At 31.6% G+C, this 21,859-nt stretch overlaps 1 protein-coding gene across 1 annotated transcript in view; it reads left to right on the top strand.

Moving 5' to 3' along the window:
* LOC118186226 (uncharacterized) overlaps window positions 1-21,859 on the top strand; it is a 167,855-nt gene that overhangs the window by 105,419 nt on the left and 40,577 nt on the right. Inside the window, exons 3-4 of the mRNA XM_035356303.2 lie at window positions 7,952-8,160; window positions 14,206-14,456. Coding sequence (XP_035212194.1) covers window positions 7,952-8,160; window positions 14,206-14,456 — 460 coding nt within the window. The remainder of the gene's footprint in view (window positions 1-7,951; window positions 8,161-14,205; window positions 14,457-21,859) is intronic.

Here is a 21,859-nt window from a genome sequence, read left to right as displayed (position 1 = left end):
TTTACCTAATCGACACGCAAAAGAAAAATATGATTTCAATAGAGTTAGGATAAATTTATCAACTACCAAAAAAAAAAAAATTTAAGGCTCAACAAATTAAGTTAATTCAGTCCTTTTAACCAAAAAAAAAAATCTATTTTTTCAAATAGTTAAGCAAACACACACACACACACACACACACACAAAAAAAAGAAACACTAAAATAAATTTAACACTTAGCTTTACATCCAGACAGACAGCTAGGACAACACCATCCCGAACACAATGGGCGTCGTTTTCCGATGAAGCAGAAGCAGCACACCTCTTTATTACGAATCAAGTTATCGTGCCATCGGCAGTTCACCAAGCAAGATGAATTGTCCAATGTCCATATATGTAGGCAAAGCATCGGTGAAGGCTGACCTCAAGACCATTACTTTGCTGAATTAGACTCGGAAGAGGGTTGAGATGAATTTCCATCAATAGGGCAAGGTAAAGGAATCAATAAGCCATTAAATGTGGAACCATGCAGATTCTTCATTACCATTTACCGTTAACCATGGTAGGAAGCTCTTGTTTACTAATTGCAAAAAAAACATGAGTAGAACGAAAAATGTAGCTAATATCGATGTTGAAAAAAAAATATTGAATTTGCAGATCATTTTTAAAGCTATTATCTATGCAGTCGGAATTCACTTTATAAAGGTGCCGAGCATTTTTCTCGGGCCGAGTGCCATGAGAAACGGCTACTGGAGCCATCATCATTAAGGTAAATTTGAGAAGCAATGGCCTAACAATGGCCCTTCAGAAATTTTCATCTCGAACATGGTTCCAGAAACAAAATCAGCTGTCGGCTAGCTCCTCTTCTCGGCAAGTGAAAACAGTCAAAAACGTGTCAAAAAGTGACCTCGTCCCACAAAACAACCCGTTAAAAGGGAGAGCGCCGGAACTCCCACTTGGCACAACTCCCTCCTCGCCAATAGTTAAACTTAAACCAGTTGCAACTACAGCATTCCTTCATGTTAGCAAACTCGCCAAAGCCACCACTTTGAAACCTCAACGGAAATTCTAAATCGCCAAGCCGCTGCCAAATAATCACGCCTAAAGAAGGGGGAAACTTGGAATTTCAACAACCCTGCAAACCATCCCAACGAGGGAACGCTGAAACTCGAAGAAAAGCGACTATTTTACCGGAAATGGGCATTTCTTTCCCCACAAGAGAAATCACCATGAAAACGGAAAAAAATCTACTAATTAAAGCTCATAACTAAAATGCAATTAAAGTTAGGAAAACGAAAGTTATGTAAAATTAAAGAGCTAATTTTTCTGCAACTAATGATATTAAACACTAAGAAATCAAATTAATTTTTAACCTGAAAAACTGAGTTTATTACATGAAAATTTCACCTAAATCCATTGTCTGAGTGTACAAGATCGAAGACGCAGTTCGCGTAAACTCGAATAGCCGAAATAGATTTACACTAGAATTAATAAGCCAAATAAAGGAATATAACCAAACTTGTTGTGTAGCTCAAATTTTGAATAATTGCAAATTAAAATTTTGATTTTTTATGAATCACTTAATTAAATTAAATTCGCTACACAACATTCCTCCTATGATCATGTTGTGTAGCGAATTTAATTTAAGTAAGTGATTGATAAAAATCAAAATTTTAATTTGTAATTATTCAAAATTTGAGCTACACAACACTGTGTTCATCTAAATAAATATTCTGTTCGTGGTCTGGTTAGCGGATTGTAATTATTTAGCGGAAAGCATAACTATAAATAGCGATATTTATCCATGTTGTCAGAAATGGTCGCATCCAAAAGCATAGGAGGAGCATTTCTTATAGGAGATAATCGCTGTACGTCGAGAAAAACTGCATTATCTCATTTTTGTGTTGTAAATAATACAAATATTACAAAATATAACCAATATTTATATCATGTAAACCAGAGATCGGCAACCTCTTTTTACTAGAAAAGCATTTTTCAGAAATGCCGAAGTTCGCTGTGCACCGTAATGATCATTCGGCAGGCAGTATAAGAGTGACAAAATGGCTCTCCACATTAAAATTTTTTGCAGCTATTATAGTTGAATTGCGTAATAAATAAGCACCTGTTTTCTTTATGATAAGTTAAACGTAATTGTTCTTAACACTCAATATTAAAATGGTAGGTCATTTGCTCATTATTTCTACTTTTCTTGGTACTTTGCTTATAATTCAAAGTTACAAATTTCTGAAATGATAAGTTTATGTATGAATAGACGTTACGGATGCAAAGCGTAGCAGGCCGTGGTTGGGTAGAGTATAAAAGGACAGAAAATAGTTAGCTCTTTTAAACCCAATAGGATGCAGAACCGATTGCTGCAGTCAGTCGAAAATTGATTCATCTAGTCATGTAGTGTCATGAATTGATTCATCTATTCATATAAATGTAGCTGGGATTCAGTTTCAATCAAAAGTTTAATCTTACATTTCGTACAATTGTTAAAATAGTGAAGTTCATAAAAAATTTTCAGTAAAATTATTGATTACCATTACGAGTGTTTGCAGTCCAAATACTTAAAATTTAAATTTTAGTTACTTGAATTACGGAAACTGTAAAATTGCTTCGGGAAACTTGGTGCCGCGGGAACCGTTTTGTTTACCACTAATAAACAAAATAAAGACTATAGACTAGTACCATTGTTATTACTACAGCTGTAGATAATTTATGACCCAAATCATCAATGGCAGAGATAAACATATCTTTGATAATATTAAAAAATTGTATTACACAATATATTTCGCAGAGAAATATTTAATTTCTTCGCCTCTTCCATTTATTTATACAAGTTACGATGAATGAAAACTATAAAAGTTCTCTAGAGATTGCTCCGGTGCCGAATGATCACTTATAATTGAAGCATCAATTCTCTAGATTAGATTTCCGTCATATATAAATTTTACTGAAGAAAATTTAAAACTGTGTAGCAAAGAATGTACATGATATGAGAGCACAAATATGTTCACATGGACAATATACTATTTGGATATTCTATGCATATTTAATAGAGCTCATGCAGATATTTCATTTTTACTTTCAAACGGTCATATAATATGCATATTGGAATCAATCAGGTCTGAAAAGATGACAGAGTAGTTTGGATTGACTTGTGAAGATTAAACTATTTTCATATATTTTTTTCCTACAAATTTATCTTTCATGCCTGTATTTACATCAGATAATGGTCAGTATGACAATTTTTTAACTTTAATTAGCACAGCATAGCATAGTGCCGTTGTTACTGAGAGGTGGATGGGAAAAAAAGAACTAGCTATTATGCACAGAATGATTCTAAAATACATAGCAAAAAATATAAAGTTGTTTAGAGGAGACCGAAATAAGCAGATTTTGTAATGAATGTGTGCATGTAAGAGTAAAGAGCACTGTTGAAATCGGAAGGTAAAAGCGGTTCGCTAACGTAAACTGTCATAATCGTTAACCGAAATGTGGAACTCCCTGACATGCATTTTATCTACGTAGCTATGAACAAAATTTCAGCAGCTGCTCAACGAATGTATTGAGAACGATTCTCGACGAAAGCTGCCGAATCACCAACAGTTAGATCATATTAACCTGGACTTGTGCGAAAGTGGCTTGTTCCGTGTTTAAATGTGGTTTGACTATGGTAAGACAACTCAGAATTCCTGCAATAGAAGAAGCTGCAATATGCATATTTGAGGACAATTGTACTATAAGCACAAGAGCTGATGAATGTGAGACTTTTGTGAGCCAACTAATCTTCAGGATGACTTTATTTGAGGAAGAAATTAATTCATATCTTATTTACAGAGATGCAGTCTTTTAAACTGAACGATTGTTCTTCGCGTGTTAATTTTATTCGATGGTATCTACAGTAGGGCGACTTCAAATACCCACTTCTTTTCATACGTGATATTCACTGAGAAGGCTTTATTTGCACATTCGGGTATGTTTAACATCCACAGTTTTCATCTTTGGACACATAATAATGATAGCTAAATGTGAGCACGAGATAATCACGGAAAGGGATCATATGCCTTAATGCCTACGAGGAAAGATTCTCCATTAACTTTTCAGCTAGCATGATACACAACTACTTAATTGCCCGATGCATTCTACCCAGTCGTTTGAACGGCCATTCCTCAGGAATATTTCTGCAAGATATCTTGCAGGAATTTCCTTCCGATGCTCCTCCAGCTTTTCTCATGCGGAAGTGGTTGCAGTACGATGGAGCGCTAGTTCATTTCAGCAGCAAAGTTATACATTTTAGCTACGCTACTTATGGGCCCCATCGACTATACCTCAGCCACTCTGATCTGATTTAACAAACATGAATTTTTCTTCTGAGATCACATTAAGCCATGCTGTATGAAAGTCCCATTGAGTCTAATAAAGATCTGAAGGCCGAGCTGTCAGTTGCTTCTTAAATGTAGTGAAATGATTAAGAACTTTGCTAATGTGCACCATTCTATGCGGCGTAGCCCTGATTCGTGTATTGCTATCTGGCCCATTCGATAACCAATCGCAAAATTTTTAATCTTTAAAATATTTGTTTCATTTCTCTTACCTTTCTTACTTACCTATTACTCATATCGTTCTTACGGAGAAGCGCTTACACGCATTATTTCCGTACACGCAATCCATTACAAATTCTGCTTAGTTTCATTCTACCTGCCTTTACCTTTTTTCTCCGGTATTTTAGAATGATACTGTATACATAGAAGAGAAACGCGGCAACATAAAATTTTAAATTGGTCTAAAAAATATCAAACTTGGGTTGGCGTAGATTGTGAATTTCAAAATTCACGCCAGTTAGAGTTTATTTTCCTAACTTTACCTCATGCATAAGAAAAGAATAACAATTATGTAAGTGAATATGTTTATTCACTTCATTTAAAAATAATAACTGTATTTACGTCAAGCTCTCAACAAAACATAGGAGAAAAACTAATATTTTGAGCAAAGTCCTTTTACTTTAAGCATATCTTTCAATAACTCTGACACTGATGAGATTACTAAAATTTGTAATGGAATGTTTTCCTAAATTTGTCATAATTTCTTCCACTTTATATGTTTTAAAGTAAGTTCCAATTTTTAAAACTTTATAAACTTTCAGATGTGTTTCATGAAACTTACGTATGTGATGTGTCATGACTGTGGTGCTTAAAACAAGATTTAGTACTTAATCCGTTTTCTTTTCGCTACATTTTTAAAAAACGTCGTAGCTGTTCTTAGATTATTCTCTTCCGCATAATCAAAATTTCGTCCGATTATATGATGCCGCTGTGCTGCGCAATGACAAAGCATGCATTTTCTGATTCATTTTCCATCAATTTTGAGTTAAGCAGTAGAGTATCTTCAAACGAAAACATTCTCCTCTTCAAATTAACACCAAAAGACTTTGAACATTTGATCACACATTCCTTAATTATTTTACTTTTCAGTTGTTCAATCTCTGTACTTTCTAACACATTCTAAGCGCTTTATTTCATTCGGCTCGTATAGTAATGATGCTTTAGTAGCAGTTCTTTCAAATAAATCGTTTTTGCAGAATCATTTTCAAGCAATCTAGAAACTGTTCCTTTCGGTTTAAAAAATGATCTGGTAATTTGCATTAATTTACAGCCTGGATATTTTTGTTACCTCTGGTGGCTGTTAAATCGAAAACATTTGTCATAATCATCATCTAATTTTACAGGATACCAGTTTGAAAACTCGCAAATTCTATTTCTCAGATAAGGGGCTCCTGCTATTTTGTTTGTTTTTTAGAGGCGCTTTATAGCATTTAACTGAATATTTGATGTCTGCTACAATCTTTTTGAAAGCAAGTATATTTCAAAGCTTTCATTTTGATTCTCTGCTCAATAGACAATTCTGGTGATATTAGTTCTGAAAATATGCAGCTAGCTGTTAGTCACAAAGGCGCTATGATAACAAAACAGCATGCAGCGTATAAAGGCAACATGACAACATAAGATCTCATGCTGCTTTAATCATTCAGAATAAAACAAAAAAATAAAAAATAAAAAAAAATAAAAACCCTCGTTTTTTTTTTTTTTTTTTTTTTTTTTTTTTTGTTGTTGTTGGGAATGTTTACTTCATCCAAGATATTTCCTAAAATCTTGCTCCTTTGGCTACTTTCTTTTTCTATCATTACAGTGTGCCTTCGTCTTTCAGGCTTTTGATGACATTTAAGATGTGAAAGCAGTACTTTTCTGGCTCTGATTCAGAGCCCCAAAATGCCTCTGTACAGTCTTTTTACCGAAGAGTACTTTACCTACTATCGGGTAAAAGGCAAGAAGTCATGCTAAATGATGGCAATTGCAGGAATACATAGGTATTCTGCTTTTTTTAATTCACATTTACGTTTCTTCTAAAGAAAGGGATAGAACTTTTGCACACACCTAATAGTTCAAATTCTACATAGAAAGAGTTTTTCTCGGCTACGAAAGCACGACGAAAAAAATTGTAGTTATTAAATCTCGTTAAATAAAGTCGCCGAAGGAATTGCAAAAGAAAAAAAAAAGACTTTGCGCTAATATGTTTGAGTTGTACTGCATTTATTTCGATTTACAAAGCATCTATTTTTTAACGAATTATAAATATTGTATAAAAATACGATAAATGTAAACCACGGTAGGATTGCTAAACTGCCTAGTGATTAGACTTGGTGTTGAAAATTTAGTTTTACTCTTTTGGTAGACGATCGATAGAAAATATTATTTAAAATGCATTTCTACTTCAAATAATATATATATATATATATATATATATATATATATATATATATATAAGAAATTAAAGGGAAGCTTCATAATTTGAACCTGAAAATAAGACCAGTTGAAAATAACTTCACGAAATAGAGTTAACGAATATAAGTAACAAAAAATTATTCTTTTAAACTTAGGTAGACAGTAACAAAATTCCTAAAGCATATAAAAATGCGATAAAGTACTGAACGAGTGAAAATTAATCGCGGTTACGGTTAAACAATATTTCGAATTAATTAAATGTAAATCAAAATTTTGCAAATACTGCAAAGGAAGAGGTGAAAGAAAACTAAAAGAAGGTACATCCCTTTAAGATAAAAGCATGGAAGTGGAAAGGAAGGAAAAAAATCAGAATACACATCCTAAATTTAGAAGGCTGAAATTAAAGCACCAAGAGGTAGAGAAGATTAATTGCGCTACGAGCTAATTAAGCGTTATTGCGAAAATAATCTTCGCTAGCTAGCAGTTAAACCAATATCAAGGGGTTGCCTAACAATTTAGAAAGCCTAGAACAAAACTCTTCAGCAAAAAAATACGGTTAAACACTTGAAGTAATTAAAAAGATGGGAAAAGAGCCGAGAACTAAATTAAGAAAGAAAAACAATAGTTATATGCAAGATTAATTCAAGGAAAATAATCACTACGTATCATTTTCTTTCCCTAAAGGGAAAAGACACTGCACTAAAAAATTCCTTTTATGGTGAATGGACACTAAATATATTTTCTCCGAAGCAAATAAAATGTGTACATTATATTTTAAAACTATCGTAATAACTAGTATGTAAATGGATAAGCATCTAAAACTAACATGACAGACCAAATTCACTTATGAAAACAAGAATGAAAACGAAGAACGTTTAATGAACTAAAAATATTTGAAATAAATCAAATAGTTTTTGTTAATTATGGCATAAATATCTATCCCAAAAGTTCGCGATCTGTTTACGTAAGAAAAACATTCTGTTATGAAATTTCGTATCCTTGGGTTACTGCCAGAGGTTTGATAAGTTTACATATGTAACATTCGGGACATATTTCTACAAGTATAATGAACGCACTCAGTGTCAGCATTTTTTCTATATTATTTTTGTGCTATCACAACTTGGACCTGAGTAATATTTTGCAGTCATTTTTTTGTGCTTGAATCCTCCTCTTTATATCTTTTGCAGCATATACAGAGCAAATATTGAGGGAAATGGAGACTAGACCAGAATTTAAATTAACGGAAACTCAATATACGATCTTGAGACAACGCATGAGAGATCTCTACGATCACATTCGTCTTCATCCTGCCCTTAATCAGAAGTATCTTTGGGTTGGCAAAGAGAGACCTCAAATAGATCCAGATGCTGGAACTCCTCTTCAGGCAGAAAATTTGGTAATAAATTCATTTTCTCTTGGTTCTTAGCAATTTTAATCAAACTAATGCTTTTTTACGATGTCCAATACATATCCACAGTAGCTTAGATTTACAAGATTTGTTTATCACATTCATAAAATCTCGCTCTAGAAAAAGGCAGTTCTTGTCTCCATGGTTGTAAGGGTTCATACTGATAGTTTAAAACTTTGGTATATTATTTTCGCTTGCATTTTGTGATGTTTAAAAAGTGAAAAGCTGGCTTAACTTCTTCAAACGTTTTATTTTTTTCATAACATCTGTGGAAAATACTGCAAAATAGTTTCACAAATGTAAATAACAGAGCATACATAAAGCAAGCAGAGTAAATAATCTTTAGATATCTGTTGCTAAGTTCAATAAAGTTTACTTTATGAAAATTTTATATGAAATGTTAGCAAAGTAATTAATTAGTGATAGCTATGAGGGGTATAAAAATAAATGACAAATGTAAGATATCCGGTTGCAGACTGCCATTTTTACACTAATGTTCTTTCTTTTCAGAAAAATTTAATTGAAGTAACACTTGCTTTGTATATTTTTCGATCACAATTTTTAACATAATTTATATAATAGAAGTCAACTACATTTCGAATGAAGTTAAATTTTCTCTTGTAGTAAAGTCAGAAGTACGCATGAAAAGGAAATAAGGTAAACTAGATGAAATGATATATCGCTGTTTGAGGAAAAGACTAGTTAGAGGGTTAAAAAAAACTTATTTTGTAATAAACTCTAATTATATTAAATTTAGGAACCGTTTTTAGTTGCCCATATATCTACTGATAATACTGATAATACTTCTGAATTAATTCTTTTGGGAGCTGCATAGAAAATTAAACCCATACTGCTTCTGCATCGTAATGCTTGTTACGCAAAAGGAGTTCATCCTCATTAATGGCTGAGCTAAAAATAGGTTTGATTTATCAATTATAAGCGTTTAAGTTTATAAGGTTACACTTGGTCTGATGCTAGAACTTTAGTTCTAGAACCTTGCTAGACAAGTAGTGAATTATCGCCATGTCTGAAACTAATGCGACAGAGACTTATATACATTTAAATAAACTTTTTATTAAACTGAACTTTTAACATAACTGAACTTTTAACATATTTACACGGTTGAATGAAATAAGAAAGAGAAGTCTGTTAAATTTGTTAATAATTTGTCTACTGAATGATTAGAGAACGTGGGATGATGTCTGATTTTGTTATTAAAACAATTCTCTCAAAACCAGGACAATATAAACCTACATTTTATAAATATGAAGAGTAAGAATAAAATTTTCTTTTCAAATGACTGAATTTTCGTTACATGACAATGTTTAGCTGATTTTTTTGTAGATTATAAATGGATTCCGAATTTTTTTATTGATTTATTAGTTTTGTGTACCTAATTAGGTACAATCTGCAATTTAGTAGCTTATAATACGAGTATATTGTATATAGTAGGTCAACAGTGTCATTATAAAAAGTAGCAAAATTCGTTTTCAGTGAAAATTTTCTCTAGCCACGTTAACCATTGTAAAGCGCTCAGCTTTGCATAGTATTAGTTTTCTCATGTTTTACAAACCTGAATCCAAAGCAAATGTTTCATATTAAATGAACTGCAAGCTATGTAATTTTAAAGGTTTTTCCCTTTGGTTTCAGGAGAGAGCAATAAAGTTGCTATTCTTATGACTTGAATAATTATATACTTAGCTTTCAAAATAAGTCTTTCACCAAATATGGTATTCTGAAAGTAGGCACATATGAAAAACATTGAGTCTGATTAATACATGTGCAAATATTTATTAAAAAATATTGAGTCAGATTTGGATTTTATTTAGTGTAGAAAAATGCTCGAATTAGTATCTACTTTAGAAGGAATGCGTTTATAAGGAAACTAACTGCCTTCTTTTCTAATCTGTACATGGGTGCAACTGCAACAATTCTATACTACCAATCCTTTCAATCACTGGGAAAATGAATAAGGATGAACTTGCAAAGCTATGTACTTGAGATAAACTACCAAAACTACCATTTTGTTACTAATGGCATTTAGAAAAGAAGTGATAAAACATGCATGATACTGAATAATAGAAGATACAAAGAAAAATATGAATGAGCGGAAAATGCTAATTAGACAGAGAAGAAATTTTATAAAAAGAGAAAAAAAAAACTAAAACTGACTTTAATCAAAATGGAACTGTAATCCGCTAATTTAAGCTGTAGAGAATTCCATTTCAAAAGCTTATAGAGTCATAAGGATATTTTGAAGCAGTAGGACATGGAAAAAGAGCAATGTCCTGGCCGGAACTCGAACCTGTACCTCTTCAATATGCGCCGAGTGGGGTACTGTTACACCATGAAGGCTTGCAGAAAAGAGGGAGAAAATACCTTATAAGCTTTTCTTCATCAGTAGAAAATAAAAATAGAGGTTTTTGCCTGAAGTTTGAGTATATTAAACTGAGTCAAATTACAGTAAGATAGCAACTGATGATATGTAGTCTTTTGCACAAAGCCAGTTCCTTTGGTTGACATTATTATTAGAGAAGTTAGCCTTTATTCAAATGTCACTTTCAAAATGGTGTCAAGCTGTAGCATTAAGCTTACATAGTTTTTAAGCAAAACGTATGCGTTGTTTTCTTTGGAAATAGGAAGCTTATCATAAAATACTTCAAATAATATAAAGCTAGGAATACTTAATTATGTTTTGGAGAACAGAACCAAAAAAATGTTAGGGAAGAAATACTGATTATTGAAATTGACTGTATTTCCAAAATTTTGAAGATCTGGTTGGATGTAGCAAAATATGATCGAAACGTTAACAACCATTGAGGTGGAGAAAATTCAACCAAATTTTGCTAGTGATATTCCTTTTAAACTCGTATAAATGATAACTTATATCTTACTAAGCACTTTCCTGGGAATCTTAGTAATGGAAGCACTCGTGAACGTATGAAGTTTATCATATGACAAAGCATTCTTTTGTGAAATAATTAAGAGAAAGTCAAAAATTCACTGGCGTTCAGCTAAACATAGTTTTCACTATTTAACTTCTCAATATCGTTGCGAAAGAAATGAAACTGCTTTTAAAACTGATATCAGGTCTTAATCTGACAGCTTTAACAGGAAAAGCATGTCGGAGAAAACTTTCAAACTACCATATCATAGTTTATATATGAAGAAATGCGAAAGCATAATTAAGAGAAAGTTTTTTACCCAAGATCTGTCAATGCTGTATACGTCGAAACACCTGTTTGGAGATAGTAACTAAATACTAATATGGAAAGCACTATTTTTGCTAATAGCAAAGATAAATTACGAATGCACTTTTTTTTACTTAAAATAGGAATGCATTCATGAATCTGTTAGTTAAAGGCAAAAATACCTTCTTATTGTGAACATTTGCGGAGTTCAGCCGAAAATCAATAACCTGCAGAATATGAAGCTTCTTTTTTTCTTCCCTGAACTGAACCTACCGGGCATATGTATAATTAGCAATCTTAAATGTCATTATCGAAAACTTGTATTCTTGAAAACCATTCTGAACTCAGAGGGAAGATGACGACTGCAAACGTTTCATTAGAGGACATTCGATTTCTCGATAAAAATTGGCAACGTGTGACAGAAAAAGCGATTCGCAGCTGTGTCATTAATGGTACACTGAAAACATTTCTCCAGATTGACGATATGAGCTAATCGCTTCTCAAAGACAACCTGCCTCTTTCAGGATGTATCGAAAAATTTTCTGCATTTCAAACAATAATTTGTTGGAAATTAGGTAATTTTGCAAGCTCAAGTCGTATCATAATTTTGAAACTTATTAGTTAATGTGATTTTATATCTGTATAAAATGTATACAGAGGATTTGCTAAAATAAAAAAATAACTTCTTGAATGAAGAAATGAAAATCCAAGCTGCAATAGGAGTTACGAATTCTTGCAATAACCATGACACTGGTGATTTTTCGCAATAGAACGTTTCTGAAATGAAGAGTCCAAATGTAAAAAAAAAAAAAAAAAAAAAAAAAAAAAAAAAAAAAAAAAGATCTTGAAAATTTAAGATTAAGATTTACTGAATAATATAAGGAGAGAATATATTAATGGTGTAAATCAAGCATTTTTTATAAACGTCATGTTCCATTGTTTCATGATACTCAGTTGGATCAATCAAATTTACTTTCTTCATAATATCCATTTTTACGGTTTTAGGTTTGCTAAGTAAGGAGCAGAATTATCGTCAATAGATAAGAGGGCAGGTATTCACATATGCTTTTGTGTTTCCACTAAGCAGAATTCATGGCATACTAAGATTTTGAAAGATTAAGATTTACTAATCTAGTCATACAGTAGTAAAATATTAATTACACAATATTTTCAATGTGTGCTTTTGATATCAATAAAACCATCTTTATCTCTCTCTGAAATATGAGATTTTCCTTCATCTTTAGTAACTAAATTCTTCCGTAAATATTTTCGTGAAACTTTCTTGTTGTGTGACAGAACTTAGGTCATTGAAACAAATGAGTTTGGACTGTTCAGCTGTACTGTATTACTGCACTGTACATCACGTTCCTTTCAAAAGCGAGAAAATTTTGTGTGTCAAATAATGACCAACAATTTCCAGCTTCGTCAGCTTTGGTTGAAATATATATTGAATTTGGTTTGAAATATGGTTTGAATCTACGTAGTTGAGTCTATGATACGCACGGTAGGCAAAAGACACATCACATAGTTTTTGAGAAATCGGCATATTTAAATTATCTTACCATTTATTGACAATTGCTTAAGCTTTTAAAGTGATAGCATTTTTGAGATTTTTATATGTATGTAGATGAACGCATAGAATATGGACTAATATGTGATAAAGATATACAGGGTATTTCAAAAAGCCTGGATTGTTAGTAATTCTTGAGCGACTGGTAGTAGATCCACGATTCCAATTTAAGAGATAATTAATAAAAAAAAGTTAGACTTTCAAATTATGCCAGTCTTGTTCATGAACTGGATTCATGGACATGGGATTAATTGAAAATATACAAAATTAAAATTTTTATGCTTTCTTTCTTCATAGGAAAGTCTAATTAGTAAGATTTTCCTTACTATATGAAAGCCATTCTTTGTACCTTTGTTTTGGTTTTTCTGCAGTATGCAAAACTGACTTTGGGGGGGGGGGGAAGAATTTCAGAAATATATCATATAAACCCTGTTTTTAGCTAGCTGAAAGAAATCGTGAAAAATTTCGATTTCGGAGGTCACATAAAATTTAATTTCATTGCACAAAGTTTATTAGCTTTACGTTACTTAAAAATGAAAAATTTTAACTTATGTTTATGTTTTTATCTTTATCTAATGTGTTAAATCTCTTAAAAATTTGTATTCGGAAATTCATATTTCCGATTTAGATTTTCAATTTGTGTCTAAAACAGTTCGTGTATAGCTCCAGATTCCTCTGTGAAAAGTTTTTAATTGCCGTTATCTTAAATAATTTTATTTGTATAAGGAGGGTTTTCCTTTTTTACTAATTCAGCTATAATAAAAAGATAGTTAAAGATTTTTTCTAAGGGCCCATATGAAAAATTTTATTTTTGTATATTTTTTCCATGTTACTACTTTACTAAAGTTGTCATTATTTGAAAGTCTATATTGTTTGATTCCTTTCTCGAAGTGGAAATACAAGTCTACGATCAATCATTCAAGATATAATAAGAAAATTTCTATATACTACTGAGATATTAAGATATTTTTCCAAAAATAATTTTTTTCCTGAGTTAATTTATTTTAATACGAGTGAAAAGGGTAGAGCTGTCGTTGATTTAGTCGCTAGAATCGTAACAGGGAAAACATCCATTGTTGTTATTTATTATATTTCAGGAAAAATAAGTACGCACAGTAACCTGGATAAAAATTTTCCCACGATACATAAAAATATTAAATTCATCTTCACATTTTTTTAAACTGTATTTTGAATTTAACAAATTAATTTTTATGTTAATTTAATTAAATTGTATTTTTAATCAATGTTTGATTGTTATCAATTTTTGTATAGATCAGAAGCAGCTCCAAAAGAAAGCGTTATTTAAACAACGATTCGGATGACGGTGATATCAAGTCTGATCAAAAAAGGGTAAGTTTTCCGGCTGAAGAGATTTGCAAGACGAACCGCCTATGGGAACAAATTAACAATACTCACGATTTCTACGATAATGAAGTTCAAGTTATTCAAGACAGTGTTCAGCAATATGTCTTTTCGTACAGATGCGTCACAGAGACTGGGCCTTGCATCGGAATATCTCCTTTGTAAGTAGAAGACTTCAATTTACTGGACTCAGTCTTTTTGTATCATCAAAATATGATTACAAAGATAATTATTTCTTCGAAAGGAAATAAACAAACCTTTATGTACTTTTAATAATGTTCGTTTTCTTACTGAAATTTTTATTGTTACCGATGTTAAGGCCATTCATTTCAGCTTTATAACAAGAGCATGTTCTTCTGCTCCCTTATATGGCTTTCATTAAAACTGAAAATTACTAAATATTGTACTTTAGCTAGGTATTATGGTCAGCTTTACTACCATTGAGATTTTACTACGCGTGTAAAATTATTCTAGGAATCAATATTTTTCTTTGATAAAAGTTAATTATCCTGCTTTTGCAAAGAAATTTTTTTCTGTTCTTTTTTATAAAAACTATATCTTGGAAAGTAGCCATTTCAGTTTCATGCGGTAAAAATTACTAGGTTCGTGAAAATGAAATCTGCATAAAATTTCTGAAGAGAATGAACAAATATGACGGAAGCCAAATCGAACAGGGCAATGTAAAACCATACGAATAAATTGTTAGAAAAATAAATAAATAAAATCCACATTATGTCATCAACATCAGTTTGAGGGTTGGTAAGGAAAATAAGTTTCTGATATTAACTTTTAAATTATAATTAATGTTTATTATATTCTCTTTGTCGACAGTAAAAGAGGTACTACTGCTTCGAACTATTGAGGATGGAAACAAATAATTATTGAAGAAATTCATCCAGTTAAACTACTTTTTATTCATATATTTGGAGATTATGTGATACATGATATCATATACTTGGAGTTAAGGAATATAGCTTAGACTAAATAAGACGTAAATTTTTGGAAAAGTGAAAAGACGAAAGTTTCAAATAGCTATTCATGCTGTCACTTATGTAGAGAGATTGATAAAAAGAAGGATGGATTTTTGGAAGTTTTGAATTTAAATGCAGACATATAAATAACTTGTAAATTTATTGCAATCTTTACTTATAATTTTTCTTAATCGTTATTGACCAAATTATAAATTTTTCTTTATTCGGCAATATAGTTCAATAGCGTCAAATGCAACCTTGTCTGGCATCTTGCCAAAGCATTTAAAATCGTTCAGAAGGGATGTTAATTAAGTGTCACAGAGTGAGGTCAGAGTGAGAATTTATTGTCGCAGGAGGAAAAGTCCCTGAGTCATGGATGATCCTGTTCTCAGTTGTCTTTGGCGCCTTTGTTTAATATTCTTATATTATTAGAAATAAACCTCGAAAATTCGCATTGATGTGCAACGTTGGAAACCAAAAATGTTGACATTGGTTTCAAAATACATGAATTTTAATTAATTTTTAATATGTCATTGCTTTCTTTTAAAAAGAAGATCACTAAAAATAAAGTAACTATATTTTTAACGGAAATTTCCTTTTTGTAGTTATAAGTGTATAGTTCTGCAGTTATTTAAAAAAGTCAACAAGTATCTACCCCATCTGAGCGGGGTCTTCCCTGATCGTAGTTGTTTTAATGTGATATTTGCCAATTTTTGTGATCTTTTTTATGCAAGAATTATTTTCGTTCGTTTCCTCTGAAATAAATTGGTTTCCACCCCACTTCAACCATGTATAATAACGCATATAGATTTCAGTTCGAAAAATCAAAAATAAATATAATAAATATTATAGTTAATCAAATAACTGTAATAATTATTAATTATATTAGTAATGCAATACTGGTTTATTATCCCAAAATTATTGTAATCAGTTATAATAATTATTATATTAGAATTCATTCTATTGATGCAAATTTTATAAATAAGTAAAGTAATTATATTATTATTTACATAAAATAAGTAAACCGTGCAACAATAAAATAAAAAAATTAATTATAATAACTATTGTTATACAATAATAGTTATATATAATAGTTATTTATTACACTTTATTGTAAAATTACACACACACACAAATCTATCTATCTATCTATTTCTCTCTATATATACTATATATAAAAGTAGTAAGACAACAGGAATTAGAGAAACCTTAGTGGTCAAGAATTTTGCGCATTGAGCTGCAAATGTTTTAAAAATTTTATAAGAGGAATGTTTAAAAGCTAATGCTATATATATATATATATATATATATATGTATGTGTGGAATTTTATGATAAATTTGCTATATATATACATACATACATATATAGCAAAATTAGCTTTGAAAACGCTCATATTTTTACTAGTATGTAAAAAATATATAAATACACAAAATGAAAACAAGGTAATCAGTTTGTAATTAATTACAAATGATGATCACCATATTATCTTTACTTAAAAGTAATTTCCTGCCTTCTTAAATCGGCACTCTCTGATGAATACAGTGAAATAAACAGGGAAAAAATAAGAATGAAAAAAAATCTCTACTAATATGATTCCTCTTCTATCCACCCTATTTCGTCAATAAATCGGTCCGAATGGTGCATGCGTGTTTGTTTTTATGGTCGCGGCTGTCGCGGTTAAACTATACTTGTTTGAGGCATTGGTCTATTCTTGGTGGCTGTAAGCGAAGGGAAATAAAACGTTTTCTACGTAGAGTTGTTTCATTTGAAAATTAAGTATAAAATTTTAAGTACATTTTTTTAAACGTTCACAAATGTGTGAAACATGATTATTCACTTGAAATGTAGAGTATACCTTATTGAAGTGTATAATTATCTTTATTTACCAGCATAAAGTATTTCATTTTACAAAATGCAAACATTAAAAAAAAGATAATATTTATAGTTTTACAGATAATAGTAGTTACAAAATTTACAGATAATAGTAAAGCAACATTGATCAAACCATGTCATTTAAACCATCAGAAGGTAAACTTTTATGGATTATATGGTAGATAAAGATCTCAAACAAAGTAACTTTTATGCATTTCATAGACATATAGCATTCTTATTAAGAGGTATGAATGAGTGAAAATTTTCTTGTTCACCTGAGTTTCCGAGAAAATGCAAAGCGGAGATTAATCAGTGGCATAACTAAATTACTGCGCTACTTTTCTTGATTTGAAAACTCGAAATACTCGACAAAGCTTAATGCGAATGTTAAATAATGTGCCTAATTTTTAACATTATTTCGAGCTTAATTTTATCATTGGTCAGATTAGATGGGAAACTCTGGTTAGGTGATTATATGGAGAATTAAGTACTGCATATTTTAAATTAAAAAATATTTTCCATTTTTTTTTGTGTTCCCTTCTGATACGTTATTTTAAGTTGCACTACAAAGACATTTATCTTCTACGTGGCTCAGAAAAATGCCAGTTCTCAGACTATTGCTTCTTGACTTGATATAATATCTTCAGTTTATCTTTCAAAATGAAATAAACAATGCTTAAGTAAATCAACGATTTAAAAGCAATGAACGCATTTATTTGTAATTTATATTTTTATTTTTTAATGATATAAACTCATTTTAATACTTATTGATGAAACTCACTAAGCATATAATCTGTATGATTTATAACATACCTAACTGGTCATTTTTATAAAAATTTACCCCATTATTGTAACTAATAAAATACGTTTCTAACCCTACACATTATGCATCTCAGTGCAGATTTAATGCTTGCACTGCACCTAAATATCGAGGTTTTATGTAATACGATTTCTGCTACTGTTACTAGGTTGCCGCATATCTTCTCATGTCTCCGATAGAAATCAAGCGGAAGTCGCGTCATGTAGGAGCTCATTGGGTAGGAATATTTTTAAGGCTTATAAGCTATTTCGGAAGCATTTTGGGTTTCTTAGAAGTTTCCGCTTATGTTTTTCAATTGCAATTTTATTAATGTCGCAACTTCTATATAATCGGAAATGAAGAAAAACTTGTTCCTAGCTCACTTCTCTTCTTTCAACCAACTTTCTTCTACGTCAAGTATTACAACTTCTACTTCGTTCATCACTGTAATAGTAACGCTTTGGTAAAGTTAGATGGAGCTCTAACCAAACTACAGTTAGCCATAAATGTTTTGCTAATTCGTTCCTTTTGATGGTCTGCACTGACACTAATGCACTTTCTAAGCTTAGTGTGTGACGTCAAAAATTTATTCAACGTACAGCAAGCATCACTAAGCTTCATTTATCTACTTCAACGATCGATCAGAAGAGAAGTACGCCTTTGGATACCGCTTGCTGTCATATGAATTTCTCATTACGCTAGCAACCATTTTGATACATATTGCTGAGAAGAGCTGACGGTTTATGCTAAACGTTTACAGACCTCTTGATAAACCAACACTTCTGATCTTAAGTCTTTGAAAATAGTAGATACTTTGCGCGTTGACGAATTTGAAGCGTTGCACTATCAAACCAAAACATTTAATTCATTATCTGATACAGGAAAAAATGTATATCCGCTCAGACTGTCGAAGCATTTATTTCCCTGCTACATGTCATTAACTGATGATGTACTTATAAATTTGAAAATATGCATGTCGTAATTAAGCCTGAAATTCAGTATGCATAACCTTTCGGCTTTTCGTTTTTGGTGTTGCAGTTTTCATGTTGAGCAGTGTCGTAAGAATAAGCTAAGTTTTCTTTCTTTTAGTATAAATGGTTTATAATCGTAATGCTTTATAATTGTTATATTACAAGAACTATTCTTTTTTACGATTTTTCTATACACCTCAATCATGGCATTCTAAGCGATCGATATGAATTAAAATCTGCCTGCTTGTATAGTGCTTTTAAAAATGTTTACATAATTTAATATTTCTTTCGAATTCGTGCTACAATGACATTCACGTTTTCGAATTTGTTATTTCCTGTTGTTTGCATAATACAGATACACTTGGATGTAAGAATATCTGTGAATGTTGCCATGATTGCGAAAGAGGAAACTGATTTCTCCTATTCACTGACTTTCAGAAAAAATTTATTTGTTTAAAGCATTACATTGCACCAGTAAAAGAATTTTTATATTCATAATTCATTTAACTCCAAAAATTTTCAAAATATCAAATTAAAATTACGTTTGTGCTGTAACGTTTACTTTTGTATAATAAATTAAATGAAGTGTGGGCATGAAATATATTAGTAGACGAAATAGATGAAAAAATCTTTATGTTATAATTGCCCATATCTGTACCACAAGAATAAACGTTTCTGAACTATTATATTAGATCTGAATAGTCCCATGAAATTTTAAAATGGCTACACATTTTTAAATACAGGTAGTTAAGAACAATTTCAGGTTACGTGTAAGCAATTGTTACGGAATTCCATTTATTTTTTCGTTTGCCATTTGTAATCCTTTTAAGGTTTTTTTTTATTTTCCTAGCTAGTCAGCTCAGGTCTTTCTCAAAGATTTCTTTTCAACGACTTCCTTGAATTCTGAATAAGTGAACATCTCTTCTTTCACTTTCGGAACATAAATTCTTTCTGGTATGCAAAACATAATAAATCTTTTCAAGTATGCGAATTTTTATGCATATTTTTAATCTTCTTGGCAACGAAATTTATGAAAATATCTTAAAGTTTTAAAAATACCTACATGAGACGTGATGTTGATTGAACTACTAATTCAAACATGTTTATTTTAAAGAAAACTCATCTATCAAATTACAGTTCTAAATATTACTTTGTGTTAAACATGACAGTTAACAGGAAGGTTGAGTTTCTTTCTTTTCTTTTTTTTTTTTTGAGCCTTCATTTATTAGAATACACCCGGAAACTCCAGTTCTTATACCCTTCCAGACGTTCAAAAGAATAAAGTAAAGTTAAAATGTAGGCCACTGCAAAAAATCTTGCAACCCATAGATTCTGATTTTCAAAATAAATTAAAACTCTTAGAGCCAACATCGTGATGGATGACTATAGTTTTGCTTCTGAATACTCATGATATTTCATGTAAATTATCATTTCATATTCAGTTAGAGCTTACTATGAATAACGTTTCACGATTATATAGTATATTTAGCATAAAAAAAAAGTTTAAAAAGGCTCACTAGTATATGTAGCAAAAACAAGTTTAAAGGAGTGTAGAGACATTAGGTATTTTTTGGAAGCAAGAGAGATGAAAAATTAGCAACCGCCTCCACCGGGAATCGAACCACGGACTTCTGGAATACCGGCCCAGCGTGCAGACCACCACACCACGAAGGATCGCTAAGAAGGCGGAAGAAATACCTTATATAATCCCCCTTTTAAAGGGCGACTGGGGATTTTAGGGACCCATTCGCCAAATCCTGGGTGAGAAGAACCATCATCTAACACACCTTTTTAGTTCGGCCGCCAATGTATAGACATTAGGTATTTTTTGGAAGCAGGCAAGATGAAAAATTAGCAAACGCCTTCGCCGGGAATTGAATCACGGATCTCTGGAATACCGGCCCAGCATGCAGAACCACTACACCACGGAGGCACGCTATGAAGGTGGGAGAAATACCTCATATACTCCTCCTTTTAAAGGGCGATTGAAGATTTTAGAGGACCCAATTGCCAAATCCTGGGTGTGGAGAAATCATCATCCACCACCCTTTTAGTTCGGGCACCACTGTAGAGACGTTAAGTATTTTTTGGAAGCAAGAGAGATGAAAAAGCAACCGCTTTCGACGGGAATCGAACCCAGTACCTCTGAAATACCGGCTCAGCGTGCAGACCACCACACCACGAAGGCTCGCTAGGAACGCGGGAGAAATATCTTATAAGGGGAATGTGAAGAAACATCGAAATGCTTCTGCTGTTCTGCGGTTGTGGATGTTGATGAAATCCAGCACTGAAGTAGTCTTTAATCTATTTATGTAGCTCAGCCTGTTCTGGAAAATGCTTGCCAGTGAAAACAGTGTGTTGTAATATAAAGAAACGTGATTTTCTGAAGATTATTTAATTTAAATTAATTTCTTTTAAAATTGTATGTAACGTTAATGGAGAAGTCAGTTAAATTTTCCTTGTGAATTTTTTTCTTTTTTCATCCGAAGAATGGTATCTTGTCTTTTACCTGAAAAACATGACTCTCATTATCTTTCAAAGGTAACAAACAAAATAAGATTTTCAAAAAAATTCTCAAAGGTACTACAAGTTTCAAAACAAGATGACTCGGAACTTCAAAACAATGACTTCAAAACAAAATCCACGGATCGCGCCGCTTGTAGCAAAAGATCACAACGCTATTAAGAACTGTCTGCAATTTAAAGTAAAAAATGATCCAGTTATTTTTTTAGTTTGCTTTCCGTTCATTTGCAGTGCCATTTAAGGAGTAATTCAAGAATCACGTATAAAATAAAAAAAACTTTCTATAGAGTTATCAGTATTATATGCTTAGATTGAGTTTGACATCTTACTTTAAAATGAATGCCGTGCTTCTTTTACTGCCCACCGATGCGTTGAATCGTTCAAATTTTAAATTATGACTGAATAAGAATCACTGCTGTGAAACAGT

The sequence above is a fragment of the Stegodyphus dumicola genome, chromosome X1, assembly GCF_044657685.1.
Source record: "Stegodyphus dumicola isolate Sdum_Otavi_A_Nest chromosome X1, ASM4465768v1".
Taxonomy (NCBI): domain Eukaryota; kingdom Metazoa; phylum Arthropoda; class Arachnida; order Araneae; family Eresidae; genus Stegodyphus; species Stegodyphus dumicola.
The sequence above is the reverse complement of the archived record's forward strand: the minus strand, read 5'-3'. Positions and strand labels throughout refer to the sequence as shown.